The 17,053-nt window shown below is 39.7% G+C and overlaps 1 protein-coding gene across 4 annotated transcripts in view; it reads left to right on the top strand.

Moving 5' to 3' along the window:
- LOC124060520 (lisH domain-containing protein ARMC9) overlaps positions 1-8,034 on the top strand; it is a 30,706-nt gene extending 22,672 nt beyond the window's left edge. For all 4 annotated transcript variants that reach the window (XM_046391599.1, XM_046391600.1, XM_046391598.1 and 1 more), the window contains 3 exons: positions 82-178; positions 3,175-3,365; positions 7,090-8,034. In XM_046391599.1, coding sequence (XP_046247555.1) covers positions 82-178; positions 3,175-3,365; positions 7,090-7,112 — 311 coding nt within the window. In that variant the 3' untranslated portion in view covers positions 7,113-8,034. The remainder of the gene's footprint in view (positions 1-81; positions 179-3,174; positions 3,366-7,089) is intronic.
- Positions 8,035-17,053: the final 9,019 nt, after the last annotated feature.

Below are 17,053 nucleotides of genomic sequence, written 5' to 3'. Positions count from 1 at the left end.
ATTTGATGGAGGTCAAAATGGTACTTCAAAAGCAAAATAATACATCTCTGTCTAAAATGCATCTGTCACCTACAAACTCAGACTCAGAGTGCAGCCGGTCGTCCCAGGAGTCAGAGTTGGACGAAAGGCGAGCCAGAAAAGGACATTCCCAGGAGGAACACAATGGACACTCTGCCAGGTGCCTGACACACAAAAGTACACACATACACATGATCTGTGTGTTTTCGTCAATGTTTCTGCAATTTAAATCCCGAAACAGCAAACTTTCTGGATGAGCTCATCAAGTTGCTGTATTTGATTTAGAATTGAAATGGGTTTGAACGCAGGTGAATCAGGTGAATGCATGGATTGTCCTCCAGAGCAATTCGTCACCGGTAGACTGTCCATCCAGCAATCAGCTAATGACAGACAAACAGAAATCCTCTTAGATACAGAGATTCTGCCTTCACCCAGTGTTTTTCCACTACACTGGTGAAAACGCAAGAAGTCAGAAACATTTCAGTCCATTTCTTCTTTTTATACCGGAATGCTGACATGCTATCTAAAATCACACTCTGGGGCAACATTATGCCAGCACTGTTTGTTTTAGTGTAAAAAAAAACAAAAACCCAAAAAACGAAGGGTTGTGGTGATATTGTGGGCTCTCCGTGTAAAAAGGAGACGCAGCTGGTAAGAGCTGCTTGCTTTAGGTGTGTGCTCTGCTTTGCCAAACATTTGTTATCTGTTTCATCATGACTGCTGGGGCACAGCAAAGCAAAGTCCATAAAGACATGGTTAGATGAGTTTAGAAAGAACTGGAACTGAGATTGTGAGCCAGGCCTTGTCATCCAACATCAGTGCCTGACCTCCAAAATACTCTACTGCATGACTGGGCAAAATTCCCCACAGAAACACTTGCCTTTCCAGAAGTTTGGAAGCTGTTATAGCTACAAAGGTGTCTATGTATTTGGAATTTGATGTCGTTAAAGTACCCGTTGATGTAATGGTCAGGTGTCTCAACATTTTTGTCCATGTAGTGTAGAATGTGAAGGTGTGTCAGTGTATTTGTGGGTCTGTGAGAGATTTGGCAACAGCGTTGATCTACACCGATTGGTGACTCAGCATCGCCAAGCTGGTCTGTGAGACTGTGACATGCGTTTAAACGAGCAGTGCCCACAAAGAGACCCATTCAATCAAACCTCCCCTGCTTTTACTCTCCTTTAAATCCCTGAGGAACTTGACTCCTGAATCCTGCCAAGAATAATGAGTCCCAGGAAACCCCTTCAGTTATCCCTGCTCCCTTCTCCCAGGAACGTAAAACACCTTTACAATCCAGACTTCAGTGGCCTGATTTTATACTGAAAGGAGATTTCAGGACACAGTCATTGATAGGTGAATAGAATCTGAGAAACACAGCGCTGTAGCAAATAAAAGATGAGAAGATATATATTTTCGCCTTTGTTTTTAGGTTAATGAACATGTCTTTTTCTGGCCAACCAGGCTGTTTTCTATTCAGACTGAAGCTGGCTTTATGACTTTGTGTAAGGATTTTAGGGGCTGATAGCCATATATGCAACATTTAGACAAATTTCAGTATGTTGGTTCACAGGGCTGTGCAAGCAAGTTTATGGAAACTGTTAGAGATCTGCGCTTGTGTTATACCAGATGTTAGCTGGGATGCTGGGGCCAATATGACTATTATGAGTGGAAACAAGATTGAGTTGACTGAAATCCATCCATCTATTATGGTATAGGATTGCTACGTCCCCAGGATGTCAGTCATTTGGCTCCTGTGTGATAAGCACATTGGCAGAGTTTGGGGCCTTCACTGTGTGACTGGAGGCAGAAGAGCCATGTGATCCTCTGTGTTTCAGAGACATGACTGCAAATTGCCCTCGTTGTGGTTTCTACAACACGAGAACTGTTCCAAAATTTGCATGAAAGGATGCATTTATGAAGTGTAAATGCAAACTAATGTGACTAAATGCAAACTAATGTGATGTTACTTAAGTTTGCATAATACAGTTTATTTGAATACAGTGAAATGTTAATGCGTAATGATTATTAATGTTGTCAAAGCAGGTGCAGTGGTGATGAGCTTGTGAAAACTGTACAGAAAGCAAAAACATGCAGGGAAGATAATGAGAAGCTAATGAAGATTAAAGCAGAAAGGCAAAATCTAAACTCTGATCCTCTCTGAATTCCAAGGTTTGAAAGAAGGAAACTGAACTTTGGGGAGGAAAGCTGTGTTTAAATATGACATATTACATGCCATTCATAGTGAACTACTGAGGAAGAAACAACAGAGTCTGGAACTGTGCCTTTAAGATGTGTTTTGATCATTCTGGCACTTAGCATCCAGTGAGTAAAATTAGTGGTTTCTAGTAATGTAATTGCGATAACCAACTGAACACCACTCGCCTCATCCTCGCTTGCAGTGTCTGCTAAAAATGTGAAAAATGCAAGAGGGCTTTCTCTACAATCAGTTTCTCTGTATTTCTATAGTAGTCCAGCTTGTTTGTAGTGGTTAAAAGGTTAAAAGGTCTCCATTAAAGCCAGCACAACGATTATTATATTCCATTTTTGCCCCTAAATCCCCCTAACACCAACACACTTGACCTATAAAACTGAAGATACATCATTTTAAACATCTTACAATACTGATTGTGTTTTAATTTAAAATAATCTGGCGTGCTACCATCAGAAAAGGTGATCATCTTAAACAAGTCAAATGGATGCTCTCAGATGTCAAGGACAAGAGGCTTGTGTAAAGATGATGTTGGTGTCCAAGACGGCCATGATTTCTGTCTTGTCTTTCTGAAACGTCTCACGGAGCGAGAATGACCTCTCTGAATGATCCTTCCAACCATGACCAAGTGAGAAATGAGCGTAGCTGTGATAAAAAGAACCTTTCAAAACAAGTAATTGATAAGACAATTTTTGTCATGTCTCTCAATGTAAATTATGTAGATGTTAAGTACCTGGTTTAGCTCTTCACTCTTTGTCTCACATGTTCCATTTATGACATTTTTCTTGAGCCAGTGCCGTCTGATTTTTTTGTTTTCAGAGCCCCTTCTTTGTATCACAGTGTTTATTATGATTAGTGATACGGTGGTAGTAATATTTTTTCCATTACTGTGACAAAGCAGTACTCATAATTTATTCATTCTTCTTTTTCTTTTGCCTTGTTGTCAGTGGTGATTACGTCTCAGCATTTTCAAGCGTGCCTAAGATTCCCCATACACCTGACACGGCAGACCGCCAGAACATCGCTCACCGGGGTCAAGGCCTGACTCTGGCACCCCAGTTCTCTCAGTCGGAGCCACAGCAGAGCAGCCGGCCAGGCTCTGCCAGCCCCATAGGAGGAGGAGGACAACAAAATATAAGTAAGCATATGGCCACTAGCCACGTGTCAGCAAATTTTGGCTCCAGCTGGTTACTTTGCCTTCTCTGCCAGCCATTTTGGAAGATAACCAGTCATGATTTGGAGGTCCAGTGCTTTTCAGTAAATGAAGATGGCTTAGAAACACTCAGCAGTAATTCTAGATGCCCTCAGCAGTAAACATAAGTAACTTTTTTGGGACTGTTTATGTCAGTCTCTGTTTCATTTTTCAGTACGCCTTTTAAACTGGTATACCATCAGTTGTTGTTTGTAATAAAGAGAAAATCTTGTATAAGGAAATAGAAATTTTATATTTCTTTGCTCATGTTGCAATATGATTAAGCTGGAAATTTTATTGGCAGAATAACACCTAAAATAACCACAAAGAAATTGGCTAATCCATGACATCAAATACCTGAAAAATTAAGTCACTTCATACTTCATGCCCTTAGATTTGAAACATTGTTTATGATTACCTTATACAACCATAAATATTAAAGAGGTAGCTTCCTTAGTGGAAATGGTGCATTTGAATCTCTACTGTTTGACATATCACTCAGTCATAGCCATCAGCTGAAACAAAATACTGATGTGGAACGATAACATGAGCCCTGTGGAGGAGTTCACTGGCAGTTTGGGGATTCAGTAGAGGACTGAGGTTGGCTGTTACTTGCTTGCATAACACTTCAATGCTCAGACTGAACAATGTATGGCAGGTACCGCCATAGTGTCTCAAAAGACACTCAAAAGTTCTGCTTCATGACATTACTCTGTTCTGACCATTTCTTTCGCGTCTGTTGTCTCTAACGCATATATGACAAATAATATTGTCTCTTTCCTCCTCGTTACAAGCAGGTCTTACCAGAATTATTCACTCCAGGTGTTCTAAAAACAAAGGCAGACTTACGATAACCCGAGACAAGACAAAAGTGGAATGTGCAGTAAAGAGAGGACACATGCTCCAGTTTCCCTTGAGCTCCCATCTTGAGTTACACTTAGGGATTTCAGCAGTTTTGACTGGAATTCTGTAACAAAATCTGCCTTTATGTTGTTTCAAAGCTTTTACGCAACTGTGTTTATGCATTTACCAGTGATGACTCAGTTCTCAGCTGACAATAAGTGGTAGACACGTCAGACTCACATATCCATCCATCCATCCGTTTTCTATACCGCTTATCCGTCAGGGTCGCGGGGGAGCTGGAGCCTATCCCAGCTGACTACGGGCGAGAGGCGGGGTACACCCTGGACTGGTCACCAGTCAATCACAGGGCCAACACACAAAGACAAACAACCACACACTCTCACACTCTCACAAGGAAGCCGGAGTACCCGGAGAAAACCCACGCAGGCACAGGGAGAACATGACTCACATATCCATTCAAACAATTATGAGTTCTGAAAGCATTTGAAGCTGGACTTTTCATCCATAGTAGAACATTGTACCATTGGTAAAGATTTAAAAACACAGCCTCAACCTGCTCAACTGTCTGAAAAGCCACCAACAAGGGCCAATTAGTTGCTAGCTGCTAACACTGCTAGATAATGAGGTGGTGAGAGATGAGAGACCGCCTGTCTCTGTTGTTTTCTCCTTGCGCTTAATGCGCAAATGGTTAATCATCAAAATAGTTAATTCTGCCATACAGTACTAAGTTTAATGGCTGAAAATGTCAAACGTTATCTAGTGCACGTATGTAGTTTTTGCTATATGGGTCCGTGCAGAAATAGGTAGCAGATACATCACTGCGCCCAGTCCAAAAACCATCAGTTTCCTTTTATATTTATTATATTAAAAAAAAGGGAGAGATTACACTCTACAGTGGACAAATACTGGCATCCATATTAAGTATTCATGCCATGCCATCCCTAGCACATAAGTAGGACATTAGTGTTTTTATTCTACCAAAATCAGTTATGGTAAATCTAGAAAATCTCTGCAAATAGATTGTTGCCACTTATCACTATCATACAAAATTATCTTTCACAAACAAACCAAAAAAAAAAGTTTGACCAACAGTGAGATAGTCACTCAGCCCTTCCCTCCCACTGCTACATATTTATTTGCTGCCCACTTCACATTTTAAACTTAAAGCTTGAGTCATTGCAGAGAGGATGGTCCCATCAGTTGCTCTGGTGCTCTTAGTTTGGTGATAACATCTGTCCATGCTCTCATGCATCTTAATTGCATTTGATGAGCGAATACCTCCGGCTCTTACCCCGAGTGCCCTTACCATAAAGCCTGTAATAAGGCCTAATGGTTGTTCCAAGCCACCACATCCTCCTGTGTGTGTGTTGTACTTCTGAGGTCTGGTGAGTGTCACACATCGATCATCTCATAAGGAAGTCACTTGATCGTAGCTCCACTTACAGGGCCATAAGCAGGCACACATGGCAAATAAAATAAGTACACTTTTACAGTGTGCATGTTTAGCTTTTGCTCATTTGTTCACTGCCAGCTCTTGTAGTTTTTTTTTTCTTAAGGCAATATATTTTAAATTATTTTCCCTTAAATGCTGCTTCTGTTGACCGTCAAACATTATTATGCCTTAATATTTGCTGCTTGGTTGAGTCTGGCTCCAAAGAAGGAACACCACACACTGAGACAGGATCCCCTTTAGGCCCACTTTTGGGTAAACACATCCGTTGTGACTGACAGAGACGCTTCTTTGGCTGAGGAAAGACAGAGGAGCTGTTTTTGTAGCTGACCACCCACTCAGCAAGCACAAACAAGGAGGGGGGAGCCACTGCTCTCTCGCCATGTTGAGAGGATGGAAAGAACTGCATCATCGTACCTGAGTCGGTGTCAGCGAGGCTGATTTCATGTGATGAGAGATCCCCGTTATGTTGCCATGCAGCTAGAGAAAGTACAGGAAGTTCAGACGCTGGCCGTGACGGAAAAATGTGATTATCTGTTTTTTTTATAACAGAAGCAAACCATCCTTATCTTTTCCAAAGTTATATCAGGAAGATTACACATTTTAATTGTTATTTTTCTTGGGTAAAGTTGAGGGAGAAAACATTAGCAAATGTCTCAGCCATAGTTGAGACATATCTGGTATGTCTTGATATTCAAAATGTGAGGAACATACAGTATTATGGGAAAATGTTTGTCATAATTAAAGTACTGATAGGAACTGAAAAACTGTGGTTTTACAGTTCAATAATGCTCATTGTAAAGGTGGCTGTTGATAATATAAACCCCCCTCCACTGAAATAAGCATTATGCTCAGGGGTGTTTCACTTTTACGTTTAAACTCTCTGTGTGTAATAACGATGCGTGTGCAATGTGAAACTAGAAGGCTGTTCTCACATTCGTCTGCTGACGGGCTTCAGAGTTGTTCTCTGTTTTAGAGAGGCTTTTAATCTCAGTTTGACATGTGCATGTACGAGCAGGCTTCTGAGATGTCTAGTTTGAAGTCTCCACTACGCTCATGCTTTTTTTTTTTTTTTTTTTTCAGCGAAGCAGGAGGCATCTTGTTTCCCGTAGTTAAACGTTTGATAGATAGATATACTTTATTGATCCCAGGCTGGGAAATTGCAGAACCATGTCAACCATTTTTGCGCATCCATAGATTCTGGATTCTTATTAAGGGACAATGAAAATTGAAAAACACGTCATTGGGAGATCTTTGATTTGTTTTCTTGTCGCTGATAAAAATCTGACTGTCCTCTACCTTCTCTTCTTCTCCCCTCCCCAATTCCCTCCCTCCGTCTGCTCTCTCTTCCTTCAGGCAGCCAGTCAAAGAGAAGGTGAAGAGGGGGCTGTCACCATGAAGTAGTGCTATCTCCCCGGGAGCCTCAGGCTTCCTGTAACATCATCCCGCCGGCCTGTGATCAGGGTCAGGGCAACAGAGATGGTCGAGGATCAGCGGCAGCAGCAGGAGGAGGAGGAAGGGCTTGAACAATGTGAAGGATTGTGGCACTGCATACCCCCAATCCCCCCCCTTCTGCTTCAGCATAGACTTCTTCTGTAACATGATATGAGGTCAGGCAATAATCACAATCCCCAGGTGAGAGTCTAAGCCACACCTAAATGCTAAATATGTGCAACATTCTCCCATCGTGACAAAATTCATGCATATCAAGATGAAAGTATTCTGATTGACAGTTAGGGCGCCGGGTGGGGGCGTACAAGAGAAATATTTTATCTCTTTTCTCTGAGGCCAACCAGCTTACTTGTTTTCTGACACACACTTCTTCACATCAGCAGGGATAAAGAGCTGATAAGTCATCAATATCTGCATTTAAGTGTAAATATAAGTTCAAGTGTTTAGACATAAACAGTTTTTAAACCTGACATGACAAGGGACAAAAGCTCATTCGCAATCTACTGATTTTTACTATGTACTGTATATGTTGATTTTTGACCTGAAAGAAAAATATCATCCACATAAATAAATAAATAATTATACCAGTTTTAAACTCATATCAGAGTAACTCTTCTCTTGTACTATTGGAAATAACCGAGAACTATAAAGTAATAACTCATATACTGACATGAGTTATCAGTGTCTTTCTTGTAAAGATTTCTTGGAGTATAAATTAATTAAGAGCAGTGAAGGATTGTGGTTCGGTGTTACGGATGAAATCTTCTTTTCCAGTCAAAAGATGAGTTTGTGTTTAAAAAAAAAACAAAAAAACAAAAACAAAGAACTGCTTATTGTTAATAACACACACTACCATCCATACGACTTGAATTAGTGTGAATGTCTTAAATCCAGCTTTGCTTGTACTGTACATTTGTACTGTTTTCCAAGTGTCCTGATGTACAATATATTTATGTGAACCGCTACATTTTTGATGTTATGCAATTCAATAGTAAATGATTTTGATACTATTTAAGTGGTATTAAATAAATGTAAACATGTCATCTGGTTTAAACTGTAAACTCTTTTAAACTCATCACGTTATGATTTCGTGTTTTTCGTTTCATCGCCCTATAAGTTGTCAGCAAACAGTTGCTTATCCACACATCTGGTAGTTATCGAGCAACTTATTCATTTGAAGTCCGGCCGCCTGGCAAATCAAATTCTGATAGTCTCCTTTAACTTTGTTTTGCTCTCTATCAACTCCTGAGGGAACAAACTGGCTCTTTAAGCTAAATGCTCCAGTGTATTCACTTTGTGCTGTTTCAGATTCAGGTTCTCTGTACCTGCATGGAGTTTGATTTTAAAAATTTCTAAAATTTAAAATTCAGAATTTTTAAAATAAAATGATCATATACACACAGTTTTTCATGGCTTTGGGACAAGTAACAAATATGGAATGAACATAATAGGAAATTATTAATTTTTATTAAGACTCCCAGCGTTTCTTATCAAGACCCACCTTACGCTACCTCTGTTTGGTTTACTGTAAAATTCTTATCATAGCCCACACACACTTCAGTGAATTTGAGGAATTTAACTTTAATGTTTATCAGGGTGTCAAGTGGGGAACGATTTAATTCAGAAGTACTATGAGTTCACAGTTTGAGGTTGTATCTGTGCTTTTCTTTCTGTTGATAATGCTCATATGATTTGTTTTTCATTATGAGCAGGTGAACACACCACATACACACATAAGACAGCCTCTACACTTGACTCAAACTGTTAACTCAGTGGGATCAGCAATGGGATAGCACTTCCTCTGGGGAGATGTGTGGACAGTGGAATGTTATGCAACTTGGTAAGTAATTTCAAGGCTATGAGCTACACTACCTAGCTTCAGCCTTCTGGCGTTTTTTTTTTTTTTTTTTGAGCATAAAAATAGCATGCATGAATGTCAGTCAGAACATGTTAAAAGTTGGCTTTTAAAACCAATTATTTCCACATTAAACCTATGACTACTTGTACTCAGATGTCAAAAATTGCATGAAAAATTGTAAAATCTGTAGATTTGAATCTGGGAAAGTATGGAATTTTGCAAAAAACCTGAAAAGGAGCTGCCACAGAAACCAGTTTCAAAACCTGGTCTCCTCTCTTTTCAAGAAATGTTGCTTGACAGCCTGTGGACACAAGCATTAGCATTAATGTATCCCTCATGAGTACAGGTCATTTCCATAACCACAGCAAGACAGATTTGACACACCCTTGTCTCTGAAAAATGCCACAAGAATCCCCCAAAACACTCTAAAACGTTGAGAACATGCCTTTTCCTGATGGAAAAGACAGCCATTTGGACAATCAAACAAATCCCCTTAAAAAGCTCAGCACCGAAAAATCCTATAGACAGCACCTGACTTAATAACACACAGATCCCTTCTGATATGTAAAGGCAGGAGTGATTCAGCTATATTTAACTGAAAGAGTCTCAGTAATTCTCGCATGTGATCCCTCAAAGGATGACATATTCAGCAAATAATATTGTGGACGCTGCCAGTGAACGAGCAGCACAATGTGAGGAAACAGCTCGCCCATGAGAGACTGACGCACTTGTAGCCAGGTGGCCGGTTAACCCGGAGCCACGCTGGTGCTGTCCAGCTGTACTGGTGACGGAGAGGAAGCTGCTGCTTTCTATCAAAACAAAATTGTGAGTAAAGACTAGACGGTGGGCTTTGCATATGTGGAAAAATATCAGTTACTTTGGCATACTGAAGGGATTCAGGCATGTTTAATGACTCCCTGAGCTTTTACAACTGTGCATTATCAACCAGTGGGAAGCTTCCAGCTTGGGTTTATTTAACTAAAAGCTGACTTGATAACAAGTCCCTCTCTAATTTTATTTTATTTTGTTAAAAACCTTCATTACTTCATTTGTGCTGATATGTCGCATATTCCTACGCATCTAATTAATGCACAACAAAATGTTTACTTAAATTTGGGTTAGGGTCCCACTTGCAGGACCATTTTTATCCAGTAACACATTAAAGATTGAAGATTCAGGTCTTTTTGGTTCTTTCTAAAACCTGGGCATTGGTAGGTAAGTCTTGGCCGCTACAGTTCATAACCATTTGCTCACTTTTTTCACAGCTGAGGTCTGAAGAAGCAACTTTCCGCGACACAGCTTTACGACAGAATTCATTAGAATAAGCATGTTTCGCCATCAGATACAGGAGAATGCTCTCTTGATGACTGTCATCAGGATCACTGGCACCCCTTTCAGTTGCATTTATCAGCAGACAACCATGTGCTCTTCTGATAAAAGGTGACGCCAACCAAGAAGAGATGGCATTTCAGTGTCTCTGTCTCATGAACGTCCTGTTTCCCCCTGACCAGTGCTTTTGAACGGACAGATAGTAAGTAACCCCCACAGCTGCCCTTTTGTGATAAACACTTCTGGCTGTGTGTCTGTCTTTTCAGGCCATGTTTGGTAGTTTTGGTGAGTTGGACACACACACACACACACACTAATAAAAAAAATTTCAACGACTTCTCGGTATGTCATTGTTGTCAGAGCGTTTGCATATTTCCACGTGGTCTGTTAACGGTTAAAGAGGTCACAAATCAAACAGTCCAAGACTGAAGCTTATTCGGAATTCACCTTTTACATTTTTGACCTTCTCAGGAATGTCCTTGCAAACTATCTATTAACCTTTAAAGTCAATGAAACTAGACTTTTTTCTCTGTGTACACTAGAGCCAGTCCACAGTGGGTAAGCATGGAAGGGCCAATCTAACTGTTGGTTCTTGAACAGGAAGAGGATAAAAGATTAATCATTGCCACAGATGACAGCAGTATCAGTTTGTCAACAAGCCGTACTTGCTGTTTCCTCTGGGATGTTTTATGCTCACTGAGGCCGATTTATCTATGAATGACACCACCATTTCTGGGGTTGAGCTTAAAAAGTTCATTCTTTAACAGTTACAAATTTCAACTCAACAGCCACTGATTCTGTCATTCTGGAGCTTCTTACCACATCGCATGGTCTTCACCAACAGGTGGATTATATCCAGTTGTCACAGAACTGTAGATGCTCCAACTTTCCATTATTGCAAGCACTTTTATATATCAACTTTTAAAAGCTGATATCTCCTTGGCAGCCATGATAAAAGCATGCTTTGTAACATGAATTGTTCTCAGGTTTGGAGTGGCCTCGCTGTTGTCCCTTGTGGTCATTGTGGGAAAAAAACATCCATAATAAGTATCAAGTACCAGTAATTGTTTTCTGCCCTTCTACTACAGAAGGAAGTAATTGTCCTATTGAGACTCACAATATGACTACAGACTAAAGCGCACCAGGTTTCCAAATATAACACCATGTCACTCGTTAATAATATTCCTGAGACTTGATCTCAGGACTAAATCAGTAATGTATTTTAAACCAAACAGGAAGGTGTATCAGTGCTTACCAAGAGTCTTATTCAGAAAAACCAGCAAAGCATGAAGAACATAGTTTTTCCAGTGGTAAGGAGTTATTTCAGACTGTCCTTTGTAGCTGGTGCTGGTGTCCTTATTAGAGTGTTTACTAAACCCATAGGGGCCCCTGGGTGGTTAGAGAGGGGGCAGGTGTTTACCTATGGCCACAGCTGACAGGAGCATTCATAACTTTGCTTGAACACCATAACCTTTGTTCTAGCAGCCTTTTCAGAGGGGAACATCATCAGTTGATGTCGCAGCGGAAAAGAAAGAGGGGGAAGATAAATATCCCCTCCAGCCAATGTCTCCTCAACAGCCTAAATTCTTTCATGGTGACTGAGGAGTCAGCAACGGGGGCCCCTCACTTAAAGGAGGAGGAACGCATGGATTTTCTGAGGCTTTTTCATTTGTCAGACACTTGACAAAAGTCAGCGAGACCAAAGGTATTGCTCCCCCAAATCCCTCAGGTGTGTTAAATCCAACAAGGTGTGTTAAACCCAACAAGGGAATAGTACAATCATCCTCTGAGGAAAAAAATAGAAAGATTTTCCACTGCTTATTAGCAGGTTATTTAGCCATCCGACTCACCCTGACTTTGATTCTCGCATATTCTAAAACAAATGGTTCAGTTAAAATGATCACTTTTTGCATTAAAGCATAAATAAAAGTTTCCTAAGATGTGTAATTATTAACCCATCTTGATCTTTGCACTTTTGTTTTGAGAACAGTCCTTTTCCAATTTATTTTCCAATTTTATTTATTCATTTATATATTTTTACACCCTGATCTTGTTACCTCTTTTCTTTTCCTGTTTAGGGTATTTTAGTTAGTAATGCAAATAATGTTGAAGTTTTGCAAAAACTGACGTGCGAGGAGCACAGGGCGCATAAACCGCATGCAAAACAATTATTGCAGACAAAAAACAAGTGTAAAAAGATGCTTCTCTCTGCAAAAACTGCGCTCTGTCTGACCCTGAGAGTGAACCAAAACCAATCAAATGAACTATAAGATGGTAAAACACTCCATCAAGTGACAGAGCTGAGGGGAGCTGCAGAGTTGGGTGATTATTTTCTGTAACCTCCAAGCTGCCCCTTTTTAAAAACAAGTCACGTGATCCATTGGTAATATGTAAGGATGGGGTAGTGCAGTTTATTGCTGTTATGAAGTTGAAAACTGATTTCATGAAGCATGTCTTTGAGGAAGCTGGTTTATAGAAGAACTATTTAAAAATGCACAAAAATGAAACAAAACATAAGTTACAATGAGTCACTGTGCTCATAGGGCTCACTTTTCCTTCTTGGCTTAGGCCTCTATCAGTGACAAACGCTGCCTCTCCAGCCAAGGGAAGATGAGGGACTCACCTCACTCTTCTACAACACTTGCAGAGCCTGAATCCACAGAGAGGAAAATAAAAAAATCTAAACGGGAAAAAACACTGCCAGCAGGCAACAGGATGCACATGGCCCTGAGAAGGATGGCTGGTTGAATCCAGGAAATGGAGAGAGAAGGAGAGGAAGGGGAGATTTTGGATCACAGCTGTGTTCAGATTGAAAAATTCCTGTTTTGAAGCACAGAAGGACGTTTTGTTGTTCTTTCCCCAAACCATAAAGAGGCGGAAGAGCTGTTTGCAGCAGCATGGGTTAAGTGCGGTTGTGGTGGTGACAGCTGTGAAACAACATTTAAGCCATCACCACTTCTCATTTTATTTTCATGCCTAAGAAACCTTGTTTTAAATTTTGCCTTATTTGCAGTTATGGCTTGGTAGCTACAAGGGCAACCTGAGTTCATAACTTAACAGGTTGGGTCTAAGAAAGAAGGGAGGAGTCTGGGAGGTTAACATTCGACTGTCATTAGCACGTCTACAGACATTGCTATTATGATTTGGCCAATACAATAAGCAAAGCATGTGCATAATAGACCTTTTCTGTTAAGTCAAAAAGTAAGAAAGAAGAAGAAAGATTGTATCAATGGCATGTCCACATGGAATGAAAGAACGGAGAGCAGTGATTTGGATTTACTCACAATTTAAAAGTAAATCACGGATTTACTCACAATTCATAAAAGTGCTGCTTTTTTATGCTTGGCCAGTGAAGACTTGTCTTGAAAATGGATCAATCTTTGTGTCATTTCTGTGAAGCCTAATGTTAAAAAATATGACATACTTTTTTCCTCCCATTGCGTCTGGCCCTTTCATGTTCAGGAGATAATGAGCAGATATGTAGATGGACCATATGGTAGATCATATCACTTCAAATAAAACCAAACTTACTGATTAACTTCTTCTTTTTTTTTTTTTTTTTTTTCCAACAACTGACCTCAAGTTTTGTGAGTCACGGTGCAGGAACGCTTTGATCAAAAACCATTGTACATAGCTGGTTCCATACAAGTCTATTAAAGTGTCCTATCAATGACTTTTACAGGCTGTCACATAAAGTCACACGTAACACAATGTCTGTAAAAGGGTGGGAAGTTGATAAAAAAAAAAAACTGTATTTGCACTCTGACTGCTCCTTAATACCAGGGCCTCTTGCTGATGTCACAGCATCAATAGGAGTAGAAACAGAAGTGAAATAACATACGAAACTCCACATACCAATCCAATAATAATAATAATACAGTTGACATCATTACAGAAAATGTTTTGAATGAAATGTTTTGAATAACGTGCTCTTGTGAATTTGATTCTTTATGCACATTTGGCAGATTAATAAGATTAAGATTAAGATTTCCTTTATTGTTCCACAATGGGACAAAATTTCACAATTCACAATTCTGTTCTTATAATGGAGTATTCGTTTTATTTTTTTTATTTGTTTTGTTTTACACAACATCTTGAAACATCTGACGGAAAGAAGGCAGGAAGGTAGGAAAAAAAAACACAAAAAACACACCCTAAAGGGAACTATTGAGAACAGATTTGTAACTAGAGTAATGAGGACACTGAGGTTAGTGATGTTTTAGGGAATTTGGGGGGTTTGAATGACTTCAGGAGTTTTGCATTCTACAAAAAGAAAAAAAAATACACATAACAGTTTTTAAGCCTCATTTAGATATTTTTAAAAGTCCGGATTCTTACACCATAATTATGTGTATAAATCCTGGCATTGCGAGGAAGGTTATGTAACAGAATTAGACTGAAGGTGCAGGTTGTTGGGGGGCAGAAGTTGATCTTAGGTGACTCTTGAGAATTAAGGTGGAAATGTAAATATGGTAGACCTCAAACATGTCCGCTTAACTAATGCTAGCGAAACAATATAACCTTCCTTGCGTGTTTGGTTATAGGCTACTTCATCCCTAAGACGAAAGTGAAGAAGAAACAAAAGAAATCCACTGTTTACCTCCCTTAAGATGTTCTTACCCTTGTGGGCTGTGTGTACACGACCGAGGCGTACTTCATCATCCACGTCCTGTGCGTATTGCTGATGTCACTGTATGGGCTGAATAATATTTACTAATAGTTAAACAATTCATTGTCGCTCTGTTAGCTATTTAGGCTGTTCTGTGTGTGTGTGTGTGTTCATGTGGGGTGTGTGGGTGGGATTTTTGGGAGGGAGGGGGGCAAATTCCACTTCCTCGAGTTTCCAATTGTGCAAATATTAACAAGCAGCGCACACTTCTGAGGCTCCAGCCACGACTGCTTTGTGTAATTTCCAATTTCCCATCAGTCTCTCTGACAGGACCAGCTAATAGTTGGTGCTACAGTCCTATTACACTGTGCAAATATTGCCATCTTAAGCCTGCCCCCTGTCATGCTGTGACCTTAATAAACTTAAAAAAATTAGTATATGGTTAATAAAGATGTTAAATAAAATGTAGTTCAGAAAGTTCACAGCTAAGACATTTCGCTTAGGAGAAAAGAGTTTGTAATGTTTGTTTATTTAAGTGTAATGGTTGTCCACTTACTTGTCTATCTTCCTGACTTCTTTTCTGTCAAAGCGTGAGATCAGTGGACCCATACTAGGGTCTTCATGTAGAAGTTTGCATGTGCATGTATCTTCATGTAGACATTCCTTAAATTATAGTCTAACATTTAAATTATTGTGCGTGTCATACTGCGTAAACATTACTTAACCAACTGGTCATTATGGAACGTACTTTATGACCCTTCTGATAAAGTGGAAATCATGCATCTCTTAAGTAATGCCTCACAAATGCATAATGGTGCAGAAACACCCTTGGACACAAAGTGGACTTCCAGGTGTGTTATAACTTATGGTGGAGACCTAACTGTTGGAAATAACTCCGGTCGAGGCATCTGATCGACTTAACATTATTGACTGATGGTGGAATGGGTGTAACCAGTGGTCTACAATAAACAGAAATTACAAACAATGAAACAAAGTACAATATTTAGTAAAATAATGTCATCTACAAAGGGATAATATTAAATCAAACACTTTACACAATATCTGGTTATCAATCCTCAAATACTGATCATATTTGAAATAAAACAAGAAATAGCTTTATATAACTCACCCACCGTTTAGACATTCATGCTTGGCAACACTTTGGAGAACATCCAACACCCCCCAAAGGAGAAGAAGGAAAATTAAATAACAACATGTGCCACTCAGTGAGTAGGTGGGGTTTCAAAGTCTGGTCTACAGGGGGCTGTGTCCTAGCAACAACTTAGCAACAGCAGCAGCCTCATTCTCATCCATGGGACTTTGACATAATGTTTACTCTTGAAATTGCATGAGAGATAAAATGGAAATCCACCAGGAAATACAAGCAAATCAGCATGACCACATTCTGCTGAATTCTGTTTTTTACCCTAAGGACCCCTGAGCTGCCAAGAGTGCCTGTGTGAGTTTTCCGCATTGCCACCATAAAGTAACCTATACAGCATAACAAAATCTACACTATATGGACTATATGTGAATTCTTGGTTTGCAATTAGAGCATCCCAGATTAGCCAAATGATGCTTTGCAAAGCTCTTTATGACAAATGACTAACTTAATGGGCAACATGGCCGAGCCAAATTTGAAAATTTGATAATCACTGTAGATTTAGCTGGGGTTATTTCAATGAAGTCTGAGAGTACCTCCAAGACCACAGAAGTCAAGTTCAAGCTGAACGAAGAGTTCGACGAGACGACTGCGGACGGCCGAAATACCTGTAGACTGTAATCCCTCTGGAGATTGCCTCTTTTTGTTGCCAAATGTGAAAATATCCTGAACATTTGTTGTAAAATCATTTTCAGAATGGTGGAGAACAATTAGAAGCAAAACAGAAAGTAGGCCCTCTAGGACGTTTTTTTATTTCCTTTACTCCTTTCCTTACTTTCATGTTTTTCTCATATGATGTCAGTGTATGAATATCAGAGCATCAATAGGAGTAGAAACAGAAGTGAAATAACATACGAAACTCCACATACCAATCCAATAATAATAACAATACAGTTGACATCATTACAGA

This window comes from Scatophagus argus, chromosome 6 (genome assembly GCF_020382885.2).
Source record: "Scatophagus argus isolate fScaArg1 chromosome 6, fScaArg1.pri, whole genome shotgun sequence".
NCBI classification, from domain to species: domain Eukaryota; kingdom Metazoa; phylum Chordata; class Actinopteri; family Scatophagidae; genus Scatophagus; species Scatophagus argus.
This window is presented reverse-complemented; position numbering and strand designations above follow the sequence as displayed.